This window comes from Sycon ciliatum, chromosome 3 (genome assembly GCF_964019385.1).
Source record: "Sycon ciliatum chromosome 3, ocSycCili1.1, whole genome shotgun sequence".
NCBI classification, from domain to species: domain Eukaryota; kingdom Metazoa; phylum Porifera; class Calcarea; order Leucosolenida; family Sycettidae; genus Sycon; species Sycon ciliatum.
This window is the reverse complement of record NC_088645.1, coordinates 12,415,467-12,432,568: the sequence shown is the minus strand read 5'-3', so window position 1 is coordinate 12,432,568 and position 17,102 is coordinate 12,415,467. Positions and strand designations below refer to the sequence as shown.

The following is a 17,102-nucleotide window of genomic DNA, read 5'->3' as shown; positions in this document are numbered from 1 at the left end:
GTACACGGAGTCAGGAAGATCATCGTACATACAATGTAGTGTTACAGTGCATGCGGCTGGGCATAGTCACATAGGCTTACCATGTGGCTATGCAACATGAGTTACATGACCACAACAGTTGAACCTGCAGCACTACGACCCAACGCGAGTCAGGTCGGAACTGCATTGGACGGATGTTATTACTACAGGCGATATACTTTGTACTAATCTGGTATGTTTTGCTACACAAAGTCCATTCTTAGGACCGATATATTCTACTGTACTATAAAATTGCTTGTAAGAATAAATGTGCACTTGAAATCCATGTTATGATTATGAAAACATGAGAGTTCATTCTTGTAGGCAGTATATTCTTTTTCACGACCACGCTATAACCGATACGTACTGTACAAGTAGGGCTGAAACGATTATACCGATTACTGTAGAACGGGTAACTTTAGCGACGTAAAAACCCTAGTGAATTTAGCGATCCGTTGAGACATTAGTAGTGCACTGGTGATCCGTGAGTAGTAAGTAGTAATACTAGTACTTCAAGTAGTAGTACTAGTTAGCACATGTTTTATGATGTTCTCTCGTACTAGCACTCATAGTACACGGTAGTGATGGTTTGTACATACAGTAGTAGAATGCAGTATCAAAATGTGTACAATGAAGAAAAATGCAAATCGCTAAAATGAAACGTCGCTAACCGGTTGACAATGGGAAAACGCTAAAATTAATAGTCGCTAGAATTACCCGTTCTACAGTACTCGGTCATGGATCAATAATTCCTCACAATGAACTTTGATGCTTATGACTTGGTGTGGCTTTTCATTTTGTTTTTGTCCATGCAGGAGTCGGGATTATGCCGTCTACTGAACATTGTTGCATGCGTTCCTATAGAGCAAGCTGGCTGCTCTCCATCTTGATTATGGACCTCAAGTGTGGACCCAACTGGTCAGAGAAATGAAGGAACAATCGTCATGGTGTACTCTCAGGCCAAGGATATGCCTTGTGAAATGTGCCATATGCAGTTACTAGAGGGATTGTCTCGTTCCTTGCAAGCTGTTCGGTCACAGGCAATACTGTCACATCCCATGCACGGCTGAACTGGTTAAGAGTACGTGCACACCCGTCTTGTCCTTTGCCGAGGAACGTGGTCCAGGGTTTCGAACACAGCACGCTGACCATTTACAGCTCGTTTGTAGTGGATTGTGTGAGTTTGGTCTGGTGGGATTCGTAGCCGTGTTTAAACAAGCCACTGGCGACAGATTTTCAGTGCCTCTGTCTTGGTTGAGGTTTTTCCAATCATATTCTGTGCACATATGGGTATCCAAGTGCCTATCGAGTATCATGGTCAATCGTCATGGTCACTGCATACAGATCCATGTGGCTCTCGAATATGGACAACAGTCTATGGACAACGATCTTCTGTTTGATTGCCAGGCCTGATGATGTTGTCCTAATTTGGTCACTCTATCTTATGCCGGCATTCAGTGTGTAAATGCTGGTGCTGGCTAGACTGTGAAGTATGGGGAATGACACATGTGCTTTTCTCAAGATGCTCGTGTAGAATTCATTCCCTTTGACCGAGAAGCTTGTGTTTCCGGATCCTGTTTGTAGCTGTACACAATTATTATTTCTCCGTTCTTCCTTGTGGTTAACTTTCGCCTCCGACTATCCCTAACCATCTCATTGGTGCGTCTGTCCATGACGTGGCTGGTTGGCATCGGAGTTGGGCACTGCCCTGTCATCCACTGGCATAGTGTTGAACCTAACTGACTTGTATGTCACATACTAGCTGGAAGTTGTTTAAATTAAAGGGTTCAGTTCCAGTCTTTTAGTAGCTTTACCATTCCTATTAGCTATTTCCTTTACTCGGCCTTAGTACACTTTCTTCACCATACACTGTGTTTCTTTGGCCGTAAAAGAGGCAGTCTGCACTTGTATTGAGTTTCCTCATTGTGAAGGAGATGGAAAAGAAAGCACACATATAGCACTTCCTGCCTGTGTCTCAGCTATAAGCACTTTTAGCTGCTACAGTACCATGTGGTTGACTGAAACCAGGGTGTGCCAGATTATTGATCAAGAATGCATGCTGCAGCTGGGCTGTTTAGTTCCTTTTCTTATGTAGATCTACATGTACAGTGAAGGAATCGAAATTGCATGTAACGTGCAATGTGTTTGCAAGTGAAATAATGTAAAGTCCCCCCCCCCCCCCCCCCCCCCCCGGAATAACTGCGCTCGAATGCAATGTGGTCCATGTGCATGATCATGATAATTGAATTGGTTCAGCGCTGTATTCTGGTGTATGTGCTGAAGTCGTTTACAGGTAGAAATTGACGGGGGCACACCAAGTTCTTTACATTACATGTACATGTACAGTAGAGCCTCGCTTTAAAGGGGAAGTTAAGCCTGGAATCAATTTTTCACCAGTTGTAGTCTTCGGGGTGCTGAGTCCAATGGTCTCTGTCCGAGGAAGCTGGGACGCTCCCTTCCTCCTTTATTCCCAATCGACCTCGCGCACTTCCACCGAAACTGGGTGGCCCTACTAGATGGGGATTTGTATGCAAAACGTCACTAAAAGCGCCATTTCGTTCTTATAAAAGTACGGATAACCGCGATTGGCCCATATGTTGTACTAGTAGTCTTTTGGACGCTGAGTCGACTGGTTTTGGTCCGAAAAGGCTGTGATGTAGCATTAAGCCCTTATTCCAACTTAAGTTATAGCATGTTTGAGCGAGTTTCTATCACTCGAGTTGAACCTTGGTGTGAAAGTTGTAGCCTGCTGGAGCGGTGACCAGGTAACTTGTGTACGCAGGAGCACGTGACCGCTTGTTCAGCCATGTTCGATCGGGAATAAGGGCCGAACGCTATATCGCAGCCTTTTCGGACCAAAACCAGTCGACTCAGCGTCCAAAAGACTACAACATATGGGCCAATCGCGGTCATCCGTGCTTTTATAAGAACGAAATGGCGCTTTTGGTGACATTTTGCATACAAATCCCCATCTAGTAGGGCGCAGTCACCCAATTTCGGTGGAAGTGCGCGAGTTCGATTGGGAATAAAGGAGGAAGTGAGCGTCTCAGCTTCCTCGGACCAAGACCATCCGACTCAGCGTCCCGAAGATTACAACAGTTACTGGTGAAAATTTGATTTTAGGCTTAACTTCCCCTTTAAAGAACATGGAACCCAAGAACATGCAGCCCGAAATACTAATAATTAAAAGAACGCCAGAAACCAAAGATGAGAATGGGACATATCATTTTCTACCGTTCTGTAAGTTAGCTTTTGTTATATACATGTACACGCAGGGGCGTAGGAGGGGTTTTGGAAGTGGTACGACCGAAGGTCGGTGCGGCCGAAGGCCGTGTTGGAGGGGGTGCGGGGGACCTCCCCCGGGAAAAATTTGTAAAAAAGACACAAAATCCTGCGTTCTGGGAACTTCTGGCACACTCCAGGCGCAGTGTGCAGTCAAGTCGAGTACAGTACTCACTCAGTACGACTGCAGATGCATAACAGATATCTACGAGTACGAGTCTAGAAAATGGTCAAAGTCTGATATGCATACATGTACATACATGTACTCAATCTGCGGACAGCATGCTGTTTCGTTCTTTTTGAACTCATCAGCGCAGCACAGAGAAAATGAGGCCGAACCTGATAGCAATGGAAATAAAAATTTCCAATCAGGCCCGAACGTACCTTGCCAGAGTGCTCAAACTGACAAGTCAGTGAGCTCTGCATAACGCAAACAGCAAAGGCACTACCCCACGCAAGAGTGCTCAACTGCTACAAGAGCAGGAGCGAAATACTCAATCTGCGGACAGCATGCTGTTTCGTTCTTTTTGAACTCATCAGCGCAGCACAGAGAAAATGAGGCCGAACCTGATAGCAATGGAAATAAAAATTTCCAATCAGGCCCGAACGTACCTTGCCAGAGTGCTCAAACTGACAAGTCAGTGATGTCACGACGTTGACATGATGTTCAACGTCATGAGATTATTTGCAGTACACGTCATAGTTTGTGTTCTCTACCCCGGTTTTGTTTCCGCGTTCCCACACCGAAGCTGGGCCGCGTGTTTATTATTTCTACTGACTCACTCACCTCTTAGCGACGTCCTCCATGTTTTTTCCTGCCTCTTTTCTCTCTGCGCAAGCGCCTTGCGTTTTAGTCGTCGTCTTCTTTCAGTTCACAGCAAGAACAAGAATTATTTACCTCTTGTGCAGTGTCAGTCAAATTCAGTCAAATCAAGCTCTCCCGATCCCAAGAAACTGTCTGGCGTGTGCACAAAGTGGTGCCGAAACCCGGGACATGAACCGCACCGGAGCTCGAAACGAGCCGTGCGTACCATTCCAATCTTGAGAAAGATAGACTCGACTCAAATAATTTGTAAGCAGCTTGCCCGATTTGGGTCGTCGAGCTAACATGCCGAAGAGAGCAGTGACGACCGGCACGCAGATCATGCGCCGGGCCAAGATCGCGCAGCTGCAAGGATCCATCGACGAACTCGTCAAAGAGGCCGAACTCCTTTTATCGAAGGAAGGAGGTCAAAGGGCCGACGAGTTGTCGCCAGAACACGTGGACTCGGATCCAAAAAAGCTAAGTACACTTGTGGATTGTATTGTTGAAGAATTGTACGCATATGATGAGGCGTGTGATGCATTGGCCAGTGTTTTGGACTCGGAGACTCTGGAGGGTTCAGATGAGGCTCTGCAAACGGAGATCTGCGATGTGGTTGCGTATTCGGTACGCATCAGAGGGTCAATTGTTGAATGCAAGCGATCTCCGCAGTACAGAGCCCAGACGAACCGTCCAGAAGCTGCTACTACTAGTACTAGCTCACCAAGTAGCACCAAGAGTACGGGCAGTGCGGGTATCAAACAAGAAACTAGTATGGTTGATTTGTTCAGCATCCAACAGTCAATAGGAGATCTTGTTCGTACGCAGTCTATTACACATAGTCAACACCAGCAAGTATTACAGTCGCAAGAGGATCTAATCAAACAACACCAACTAGTCGTACAACACATGCAAGCATCATCACCTCAACCACAACCAGCTCCCACAAGTTCAGTCAAATTGCCCAAATTTGAAATACCAACATTTTCTGGTGATTTCCTGAAATGGGCTGAGTTTCACGATATGTTTGTTGCGTCTATTGATGCGAATCAAGGGTTGTCGGGTGTCCAGAAACTGTCGTACCTAAGAGATCACGTAACGGGTTTGGCTCGGGATGCCATAGCTGGCTTGCCCATATCAGATACCAACTACACAACCGCGCTTGACATTCTCCGCAAACGTTTCGGGAATGATCAGCTTCGCGTCAATGCACACTACACGGCAATCATGGACTTACCGCCTGCGTCCAACGCTACTCCATCTTTGCGTAGGTTGCACGATGCGTTGGAGGTACACTTGCGAAGCCTCACAGCGCTTGGTGAGAATGTTAATCAGGCGGTGTTTGTGTCAATGATTACGAACAAATTGCCACGCACCACGCTAGCGGCTTTGGAATTAAAAAAGGGGCCACAATCCTGGACCGTTTCGGACTTGCGCGCTGCAGTAGCCAACTTCATAATAGCGAATGAAGCAGCAGATCGCCTCAGCCAGCCACCGAAAAAATCGCACGAATCACCATCTGCCAGTGCGTCCGGTCAATCTCTTGTTGCCTCAGCTTCAGCTACTTCAAAAGCGAAGCTCAAGAGAGTGTGTGTTTTTTGCAGTTCGGAGGCACATTTCTCTGACGAATGCAATAAGTACACTACAGTAGAAGCGAGGAAGAGCGTAGCTAAACAAAGGTGTTTCAAGTGTTTGCGATCAGGCCACTCCGTGCACGATTGCTCTAGCAAACGGCGGTGTTTCTATTGCCACAATCCTGCACACCACAGCAGCTTGTGTCCAGATAAATTCACTGCTGCATCCACTCAGAGGCAAGCTTCCACTATGAGCCCGAATGCTCAGTCCTTCAAACCCAAGCCTGCCACGAGCACGGTCGCAAACGCCGATCACCAGATCATGATGCAAACTGCTGTGGCACCGTTTCTCTCCTCCAAGTTGAAGCCGATCAATGGCCGTATTCTCTTTGATACCGGCTCCACCAAGACATACATCACGCAAGCTTATCGAGATCAGCTCGATTTGCCCACAATCGGAAATGAAACACTCTCCTTGGCTACATTTGGGAACAACAAAAGAAAAAGTACCGTGTACGCCAAGGTGAGTTTGACCATGCAGTGTAAGGATGGGTCCACTCGTGCGATTCAGGCCAGTGTACTTCCGAACATAACCGCTCCAATTGCGCGATGTCCACTTGCTTCTTCTTTTCCTCTTCTACAGTCTCTGCCACTTGCAGAACCGCTCTCGAGCAGCGCAGAGCCCATGGTCGTAGACGTCTTGATTGGTCTCGATCACTATTATGATATTATCGGCAAGGACCGCACCGAACTAAGCGGTGGTCTGGTCTTGCTCGACTCCGTTCTTGGTTTTATCTGTACCGGCAGTCTGCCTGTGCCTGCCACCACAGAGGCGCAGTCATGTCTTGCTCATCAAACAGACACGGACCCTGAATTCGACCTCCGTAAGTTCTGGTCGACAGAGAGCTTGGGTACTTTTGACGATACATCGTCGCAAGATCTTGTGGGCGAGCGCTTCGCCAACTCCATCTCCTTTGCCGAGGGTCGGTACGCGGTGAGTTGGCCCTGGAGGGACTCACATCCTCCTCTTCCGACAAACTACGGTCTGGCTTTCGGTCGCCTGAAGGCACAAGTGCGTCGCCTCGAAGCCCATCCGGAACTTCTTGACCGGTACGATACCGTGATTCAAGACCAGCTTGACAGGGGCATGATAGAAGATGTTCCTCGTGGTTTTACAACCAACCAGATTCACTACCTTCCACACCATTCAGTACTCAAACCTACTGCTACTACCACGAAGCTGAGGGTAGTGTATGATGCGTCCGCAAAATGTTCCGAAAAACTCGCCAGTCTCAACGACTGCTTGCACGCTGGCCCCAATCTTGTTCCAGACCTTTGCGGTATTCTTCTTCGTTTTCGTCTTTCTCCGGTAGCCATAAGTGGAGACGTAGAAAAGGCCTTTCTGCAGATTGGTCTGCACTCACATGATCGTGACGTGACCCGCTTCCTATGGCTGCACGATGCATCCAGCTCAGCTACTCCAGACAACATACGACAACTTCGTTTCTGTCGTGTTCCGTTTGGCGTTGTCAGCAGTCCATATCTCTTGGCTGCCACTATTCAGCATCATCTTAGCGCTGCTGATACAACAGATTCCGACCTAGTGTCTCGCAATATTTACGTTGACAACCTGTTCCTTGGTGCCAACTCTGGGACGGAGGCGATTGCTATCTATGATGCCACGAAGCGCCTCTTCAGTGTCGCGTCTATGAATGTTCGCGAGTGGTCTAGTAATTCTGCAGAGTTTCTTAGCAGCATTCCAGAACCAGACCGAGCCAAGGGTACTATCCACAAGTGCCTCGGTATGCTGTGGGATACAGAACATGATACTCTACATATTGCACCTGTCAGTGCCGTATCCAAGTCGGCCACAACGAAGCGGAGTATCCTTCGACATACTGCCCAATTCTTTGACCCCCTTGGTCTCCAGTCTCCTGTTCTTGTTGGTGCGAAGATTCTGCTTCAGGATCTTTGGAAGCTGAACGTCGGCTGGGACGACGACCTTCCACAAGACATCATTTGTAGATGGTGTGATATTGCGGCTCAACTTGAACTTGCTGCATCAACGAAATGTCCACGATTCATCAGTGCACCACGTGCCAGCGACGCTCGGTTTTCTCTCCACGTCTTCAGCGACGCATCTGGGCTGGCTTACGGTGCCGTTGCTTACCTTACTACTACGTTTGACGATCAACACACGTCGAACCTTCTAATCAGCAAGTCCCGTGTTGCACCTGTTGCTTCACCTACCATTCCACGTCTGGAATTAATGGCCGCGCTTCTCGGTGTTCGTCTGATCCAATTCGTCCGTCGGGAACTTCCGCTCACTTTCTCCTCTACCTTTCTATGGTCAGACTCCACCACAGTTCTCCATTGGCTGGCCTCTTCTGACAAACTACCTGTCTTCGTCAACAACCGTATTGATGCCATTCGTGCGGTTCCCGATGTTGCCTATCGCTATGTCCGCTCTGCCGACAATCCCGCCGACTTGCCTTCACGCGGTGTCTCTGTTCCTTCCCTTCAAGCCAGCTCGCTATGGTGGCACGGTCCACACTTCCTTGCCACTGCTGACCATCACGCCGAGCCAGCACTTGATCACCATGTCAACGTTGCCGCTGGGGAGGGTCCTTCAAGCACTTCGGAGATACCTGCACCTGTATCACACCCAACAGAGTCCACCGGTCCAGACACTGAGCTTGCACACGAAATGAAAAAAAAGCCTGATGCGCATCACGAACAAAAAAAAACATGTGATGAACCACCATTTGGTATTGATTGTGCCAGGTTTTCGTCTTTCAGTGCCTTAGTGCGTGTTTCTGCTCTGTGTTTGCGGTTTCTCTCCAGGTTGAGACCACAAGGCGGCAAGTCCTTCGGGGTGGATTCTAGTTGTAACTCAGAGGTCAAGGTAGCCAAAATCATGTGGCTACACCATGCACAACAGAATCTGTCAGACGTCAGTGCTGTCGAAAATTGTAAGAAGCACAGCCCGAAGGACAAGCTGCGGCTCTTCCTCGATGAGAACCGCCTCATCAGATGCAGAGGACGCTTGGAGAACGCCGAACTTTGCTATCAAGCAAAGTATCCAGTACTGATTCCCCAAACGCATCCCATCACCCAGCTCATCATCAACGATTGTCACCTGATGACGATGCATGGCGGCGTTGCACACACGCTATCAAGACTGCGTTACGAGTACTGGTTACCACGAGGGCGTGCAACAGTGAAGTCATTCATCACTAAGTGCCTGACTTGCCGGAAGCACCACGGTGGTCCATACCGCACCCCAGATATGGCCCCGCTTCCATCTGCCCGCGCAACAAGATCTATCCCGTTCACCCATGTGGGACTAGATTACTTCGGTCCTCTGCTCGTCAAGCACCAGCCAAGTACCAAGAAGGTATGGGTCCTCCTAGTGACATGTATGGCAACTAGAGCTGTCCATCTAGAACTGGTGGCAGACATGACCACAGAGGAATTCCTGCTAGCGTTCCGCAGGTTCGTGTCGTTGCGTGGTTGCCCTGAAGAGGTAGTGTCTGACAACGCGCCACAATTCATCCTAGCTAAGTCTGTTCTGGATGTGGCCTTTGAAGAAATGGCAACGAGTGATGATGTCCTGTCGTACATGTCGAGGACTGGTGTGAAGTGGCACTATAACCCACCGATCTCACCTTGGATGGGTGGTTTCTACGAGCGTCTCGTTGGAACAGTCAAACGAAGCCTGAAGAAGGTCGTTGGCCGCGCGCTCCTCACTGTGTCGCAACTGACTACCATTCTCATGGAAGTGTCAGCAGTCGTCAACTCACGTCCACTGGTGTACGTGGACAATGACTTGCAGGAGATACTCACCCCAAGTCATTTTCTGTGCCTGTCCGCAACTACTGGTGGCGTGCAACCCACTGCTGATGACGGCGATCCGGACCACATCGAAGTTCCGACTGCAGCTCAGAATCTTCTCTCTGTCTGGAAGAAGGGTCAACGAACATTGGACCAGTTCTGGCGTGTCTGGCGAGACGACTACTTGGCTGATCTCCGCAACAGTCACACTCGGAAGCTCCGACAGGCACGCGTTACCGCTTCAGAACAGCCAGCCGTTGACGATGTTGTACTAATAAGGGATGACATGCCCCGTGGCTCATGGCGACTTGGTCGCATTGTCGCTCTCCATACAAGCAAGGACATGGAGATACGTTCCGCAACCGTCATCACTGCAGAGAAGACAGAGCTCAAACGACCCCTGTCTCTCCTGTACCCTATCTGTCCTGCTGCTAACTCCGAGGCTAACAACAACAGCACCGCTCCGGACACACACACCACTGGCCAAGCCGATCTGCCAGTTCCAGCAGCTGTTGCTCCACCCAGTCGTCCACAACGTGCTGCCGCTAAGAAGCAACGTCAGACGCTTCGCCAATTAATTGGCAGCGAACTTGTTTAGTTGAATCAGCTAGACAGTTGGTAGTTCACATCTGAACTCTCTCTTTCTCTCTCTCTTTCTCTCTCTCTCTCTCTCTCTCTCTCTCTCTCTCTCTCTCTCTCTCTCTCTCTCTCTCTCTCTGTGACGGTCTACTCTCTTTCACCCTTGCGTATGTTATATGCACTTATTGTGTTTTGTTTCCACGTTACTTTGTTACGAATTATCTCCTTTTCTCTGCATCTCTTGCGGGGGAGTGTCACGACGTTGACATGATGTTCAACGTCATGAGATTATTTGCAGTACACGTCATAGTTTGTGTTCTCTACCCCGGTTTTGTTTCCGCGTTCCCACACCGAAGCTGGGCCGCGTGTTTATTATTTCTACTGACTCACTCACCTCTTAGCGACGTCCTCCATGTTTTTTCCTGCCTCTTTTCTCTCTGCGCAAGCGCCTTGCGTTTTAGTCGTCGTCTTCTTTCAGTTCACAGCAAGAACAAGAATTATTTACCTCTTGTGCAGTGTCAGTCAAATTCAGTCAAATCAAGCTCTCCCGATCCCAAGAAACTGTCTGGCGTGTGCACAAGTGAGCTCTGCATAACGCAAACAGCAAAGGCACTACCCCACGCAAGAGTGCTCAACTGCTACAAGAGCAGGAGCGAAATGTATTATAGCAATAAAAACTGCTTTATGGCAGTTTTCTAAAAAAAGTTATTGTGTTCTAGTCCATGGACCCCGTCTAAAAAGTAAGAAATTACCGAAATGTGATAGCTGAAAATTAAAATTTCACACAAAACCTCACAATAATCACAACACTTGAAATGCTGCTTTCAACTTTAACTTGTACTGCACCAACAATTGGCAACATGCATGCATAGGAGAAAGGATCACGAGGGGAAAAGGTCTTCTACATGTAGCTTTTAATTCTGTGTGTGATTATTGTGAGGTTTTGTGTGAAATTTTAATTTTCAGCTATCACATTTCGGTAATTTCTTACTTTTTAGACGGGGTCCATGGACTAGAACACAATAACTTTTTTTAGAAAACTGCCATAAAGCAGTTTTTATTGCTATAATTTCTTTTGTTTTTTTCTGTCACCAATCAATGGAATGCCCTACATCAAGAGTACATGAAAACCGGGTTTGGTTTGGGGGGGTTTTCATGTACTCTTGCCTACATGTATATCAATATGTAAATGATGGACTTCACATCATATCAAGAGGTTTATGTACTCTTGATCATATCAATACCGTATTATACGCATTGATATGCAAGCCTTTTCTTGCAGAAAATGACACTAGCATAATGCATGTTCTTCGGTGGGGGAACATGTGAGTAGTGGTGGTTATACTTTTTTAGACGCAGGTCATTCTGTGCATGTTGCTGTTGCAGAATTTCATGACTCCGTCATAAATTTGTCTTGCCTTTCAGATTTCCCCACCCTCTATCAGATTTATTTGAGAAATGTAGCCATGCGCCAGGTGCGTGTCGCAGATATTTTTGTTGATTCTGTGTTTATAATGGTTTATAATCATGGGTTATCGTGATAAGGTCATCCACCATCATATTGCACTGAAATCGTTATCCTGTTGATGTCAATACAACTTTTGGAAGTAGTTCAATGACTTCAAACTGTTAGTCCACGGTTTTCTAAAACAACACAGCACAGGAGGAACAATAAACATGTATTAAAATGTAAACAAATACATTGTTGAGTCCGACACCTCGTTCCAACAACTACACTGATCCTGAGGATAAAAGGGTCAAGGCTATGGTTGGAGGTACTGATACTGAGAGATAAACAAGGCACTCCATGATAATAAAAGCTTACACATCTTTTGGTGAGTATGAATGATATCCAGTCGAACCTCTTTAGGACGAACACCAAGGGACCAATGGTATTTATGCTGTGAGTTTGTCTTAACCTATTTTATAACCAGTGAATACAATTATTTCTCCAATAGACACACGAATAGATTTCTTCTACAGCGAAAGATTCTAAGCCACACCGACTCATTGACTCGTCTCGTATGAAACAAAAGAGTCACAAGAGAGGTTCTGCAAAACGAAAATGCGTACAAACTTTCGCTCTACATCATGAAGTGCGAAACTTCGCACGAACTTTCGCAACTGTGGAAGCGAAACTTGCAGGGAACGCGAAATGAACTGTCCACGGCTGTTTTTTTTCGCGAAATTAGGACATTTAACAAGATGGCAGCCAAAAGTCTTGATTGGGCTGGATCGGCAAGGAAATTTGAATTTTCAAATTCTCAGCAGCCGATTTCGCTGTGGTTTTCGCTGGATTTAGAAAGCTACCAGGCCAGGTTTACCCGGAAAACAGGTATTCCGTGTTCCTCTTGAAACTAGCTTTCCGCTGGTACCTCACATGGCCAACTTCGTCTCAGGAACAGTTTGTTCCGCGTTGCACAAGTCAAGCCTTCTTTCTCGCTCGTTCCTTGATTCATCGTTGACATGCCTGCGTCAAGAAGCCCTTTCAGGAATTTTCCCAGTCTAGCTTTCAGTTTTCCCAGGTAGAGGACTATATTCTGGCTATCTTCACCAAGTTTTATCACGGGCCGTGCACAAACTTCAGGTCCCGTGCGTTCGATGCTGAGCTACCTTTTCATGCGATTTAGGGGACAGATGGCATGGCGCTGGAGTCGCTGTTGAGTCCAGGAGGCCGAGGCCTGGTGGAAACTGCCCAGTAGACATGTGGGGTATTGCTGAAAAAGGCAGCAAGCACACAGATAGCCCCGAAATTGTGATGTAGATCCAATTGTGCGTTTGTTCGAGTGCATATCGGCAAATTTGAAAGTTGCACCCGTGATGCCGGCGAGGAGAAGCTGAAAATCAGTGCGTGCGTCAATATCCAGACTACCAGGGACAGCTTGGAGAGGTTCGAAAAGGTCAGGATGCTGGTTGACCACGGCAGGAGTTCCTTTTACCTTCCTTCTCTCTCAAATTGTCTGGATATTGAGTATCTCGCTCGAGCGCTTTCAAATATTAAATCCTGGTTTGACTTGCGAAATCGTGGAACCACACGGAGAGTGACATGGGTTTCATCCCAAAACGCAAACTCCCATCGTATTCATGAGGTTTGTACCGCGTTACGTAAATCGCACCGAACGACTCCATATTGTTAGATGTCCGTGCGCGAACAGCCGTGTGTCGTAGGAAATTTCGTGAGATCGGGTCATGGCGTACGTGCACTTGGCCCGCACAAACTATGAAAATGTGCAGAACGCAAAGTTCGTGCAAAAATTCGTACACACTTTCGCAAGGACTGTGACGAAACTTCGTTCGAATTTTCGTTTTGCAGAACCTCTCTACTGAACCTTTCTTTAGCAACATGACGGCAACTGAAACAGCAACAGAGAAAGTACGATACATGTACTGCAAATTCTTGCAAGTACTACAGGTACTACAAACAGATTGCAGATCGTAATTCTTGCTTTGGCGGCACGAAACTTTATTTGGGGCAGTGCAATCTCGGCGGTAGTCACAAATCAAACAGCCCAGACTCGAGTAAACAAATCCAATCCTACAAGTGCGAGATTTTCATGAGACGAGACTGCACCCATTGGCTTGTTTCGTATGAAGCAAACAAGTTACTGAACCTCTCCACAATGGAGATTTTCCCTGATATGCGAATTTATTTGGCAAACTCGGTCAATGAGTCCTTGAACCTTTCTCTCCAGATTGGGAACTGCCAACGATAGTATGCCACTGACCAGTGCCTTACTTGTAACGTACTAATGTGCAATGAATATGAGTATTTCGACAACACATCTAACATAAGCCTTACCGTCAAGAAGGTGAACTCGCGTTCTTCGCACACTGTAGGCAAGGGCAAAGAGATAAAAATCGATCTAAATCCGAATAAAATCAGCACACGTTTCCGTAAATGAAAGGGTGAGCATAAGCAAATGAATCGAAGGAAACTGGTCAACTCAGAGATCACCTGTCATTGAGTATTCCGTAAAAGGAGGCCTCGGCAGCGGAAAAGCTAAATTTAGAAAGGAGATCCTGTCAGCTTTTCCATTATTTATTGCATTCCGCCCAAAATCAGCACACTTTTCGTAAATGAAAGAGTCAACACAAGCAAATGAATCAAAGGGAACTGGTCAACTCACCTGTCATTGAGTAATATTCCGCGAAAGGAGGTCTCAGCAGCGCCGAAACGAAATAAGTCAGGCCAGGAGACGAAATATCCGAAACAGCTCATGCAAGAAGCAGTTCCAAAGAAGGAAGTTCCTCGTGCATGCACATCCGAAAAGGCAACAACAAAAAGTCCACACGCATGCGGCCAGCCGGCCGCGCGATGGTACGAGGTGATTCGTCATTATTTAACACGAAAGTAAAATAGCCTTCCGTAGGGTTCGAGGTGCGAACCTTTCCATTTCTTCCCCTAAAAATGTAATACTGATATCCTTAGATTGCAATGGTGGGTTGTTCATTCACATAATCCTTGGTGTTGGGAAGCAGGGGGCAGTTGAAAAATGGCAATTTTTCTGCATATTATTTGTTGTGGTCATTTCTTAACATCATGGTAAAATAGGCCTTAGCACCACAATTTCAAGTCAGTTTTCAATAGGAAGAGACCCTACGCGTCCAGGATGGTCCAGAAAGACTGGATCAAGAATATGTTCATCCAAATTCAAGCCATTCAAGCTTGCATAGCAATAGATGTATCACCCTGATTTCATATGCAATTGTGATCAACATATGTGAGTAAATTCAGTAATTGCCAATGTTTGGCCAATACCAGGGCCAACACACCGACATTTCTCCTTCCCAGGCGTCGTTTCCAGTATGTAGCTATCATATGCTTCCTCTTCAGCTAAATGTGTTGTCCCTGGAGGTTGAAACCAGCGGCTATGACTCTCTTATACTCTATTTTACCGTAAACATCGCGCACATGCAGACTGAAAGCTCTTGCAATGTCAATTCCTGAAGGAATATCAGTCTCAATTTTGGAGGCGAACTTGACAGAACATTGGCAATGGCAATGGTAAAAAGAAATTTGACATGACTTTTTGCATGCGCTGGCAATGAGATATTTTACCAATTTGTTAAGAAATGACTCAATGTTAAAAAATTACGAATCACCTCGTACGAGGAGCCATGGAGTAGCCTGGTCCAGGACCAGGTACCGAGCATCTTACGTAGAAACTTACGTAGCTACGTAGACAACGTGTCTGAATAGCGGTGTCGTTAGGTAGCGCCATGTGAACACAATAATAGAAAAGCTGACAGGATCGCTTTTCTAAGGGGGCGTTCGTTTTTGATCTACAGGTTTGGGTAGAAACTACTTCTTACGGTAGAGGTGTTCGTTTTTTGAAAAAAAATTCTACTCAAAAGGGTAGATTCTACTTTCCTCTACCGGCTCTACCGGGAAAAAGTTGGTAGAAACCGGTAGAAGTTGGTAGAGCTACGGGATTTCCAGCAAGATCGAGGATTTGTACACAACTCCATAAAAAAAAGAAACATTTCACGTACACATCGTGTAAACTACTAGATCTGGTAGAACAGCGTTCGTACACTTGCCTCTACCATCTACCTCTATCGGTAGAGTGACTCTACTCTACTCTACCAGGTAGCTAAAAACGAACGCAGCCTAAATATACAGAAGCCTTGCTTGGACATGTTTTTCGATTTTGACAGCATGTTACAAGGCGAGGACGCGTAGTGCTCCTGACTACAACCATAAACCGGTTGGCAGAGTCCCGGTCTTGCGACCATTTGAACCGTATTGGGAAAACCCAGGTTCGGACCCTCGTTACTCTACGGGTTGGTGGGATTTTTATAATTTTCGTTTTTTTGTGTTGTAGAAGTCGTCGTGTTGCCGCCGTAGTATTGTTCACGTTGCTGCCGCTGCAGGGATCACGTCTGGAAGGATTTGTGATGTTATTTTCTTGTCTTCCTCTGTAATTAAATTATTTGTGATTTATATTTCTTTTTTCTTTTGTTCTTTTGTTCTTTTTCTTTTTTCTTGTCTTTTTTCAACTTCTGCCCATGGCGTCCTTCTCTCAGCTCGTCAGCTGTAACAGTCATAGTCATCACCATGACGACTGTTGTGAAAAACGAAAATTATAAAAATCCCACCAACCCGTAGAGTAACGAGGGTCCGAACCTGGGTTTTCCCAATACGGTTCAAATGGTCGCAAGACCGGGACTCTGCCAACCGGTTTATGGTTGTAGTCAGGAGCACTACGCGTACTACCAAGAGTACGGGTTATGTACTCTTGGTACTACGCGTCCTCGCCTTGTAACATGCTGTCAAAATCGAAAAGACTACAGAGTTGCAGTACAGTACTCAGTACAGTATGTAGTAGCATGGACTGACGGATGTGAAGTCTACTGAAGAGCTGCTTTTTCAGTTTCTTTTTTCAGGACTCAGCTTTGTAGTGCAGTAGGTTCGAAGGAGAACTCTGAAAGTTTGCATTTCCAACATTCCTAGTTCCGTCTTGCTTGCCGCATGCCAGTCCGCGGGTCATGGCCCGCTCAACCAGCACTACATTCGAGTCAAGCGGTTATATCGAAGAACATTATTATTTCACTTCGAAGAGTATGCTCGCCCATTTCATTTCTCTCAGTCGACCTATGTCCCCTGTGCCATTGCCGGAGGGGTTTAGCGACTTGTACCGGTACGCGGTACGTAATAATTGCTGCGGTTCTGTTGTTTTCGTTCAGCTGCCCGCGGCTATCCATATCCGGTTAGTGTTGAGCGATAATATTCGTGGACATGAACATGTTTTGGTCAACGGGGCCATGTGCACGGAGACACTGTGTTTGGGCAACCCGTCCATTTCCGATGTTATGCATCTGTGCGGTGTGGGCAATGCCAGAACCATCCGATTTCTTAGTGGCCCCAATAGAAAGGTTCTGCATGTCGAATTTCGAAATATTATGTTGCCACTATTGGGTTAGAGAGTTGGCAGAGTAGTCGAACTTTCGGTAAAGTAATAGTTGAACGGGAAGAAGCAGTAGAGTCAAAAAATGATTTTCGGCCCATTGGT

General features: G+C 46.6%; 1 protein-coding gene and 1 long non-coding RNA gene across 2 annotated transcripts in view; both read left to right on the top strand.

The window, feature by feature from the left end:
- Positions 1-1,981, top strand: part of LOC135811457 (uncharacterized) — a 3,172-nt gene extending 1,191 nt beyond the window's left edge. The window contains exon 2 of the long non-coding RNA XR_010552602.1: positions 834-1,981. This is a non-coding gene — a long non-coding RNA (uncharacterized LOC135811457). The remainder of the gene's footprint in view (positions 1-833) is intronic.
- Positions 1,982-4,408: 2,427 nt separating this feature from the next.
- On the top strand, positions 4,409-10,108 carry LOC135812859 (uncharacterized). Its single transcript, XM_065326075.1, has one exon. It carries the CDS (start codon positions 4,409-4,411, stop codon positions 10,106-10,108), a length of 5,700 nt encoding a protein of 1,899 aa, XP_065182147.1.
- Positions 10,109-17,102: the final 6,994 nt, after the last annotated feature.

Coding starts and splice junctions, on each gene's coding strand:
- LOC135812859 (XM_065326075.1), top strand. CDS start 4,409: ATGCCGAAGAGAGCAGTGACGACCGGCACGCAGATCATGCGCCGGGCC.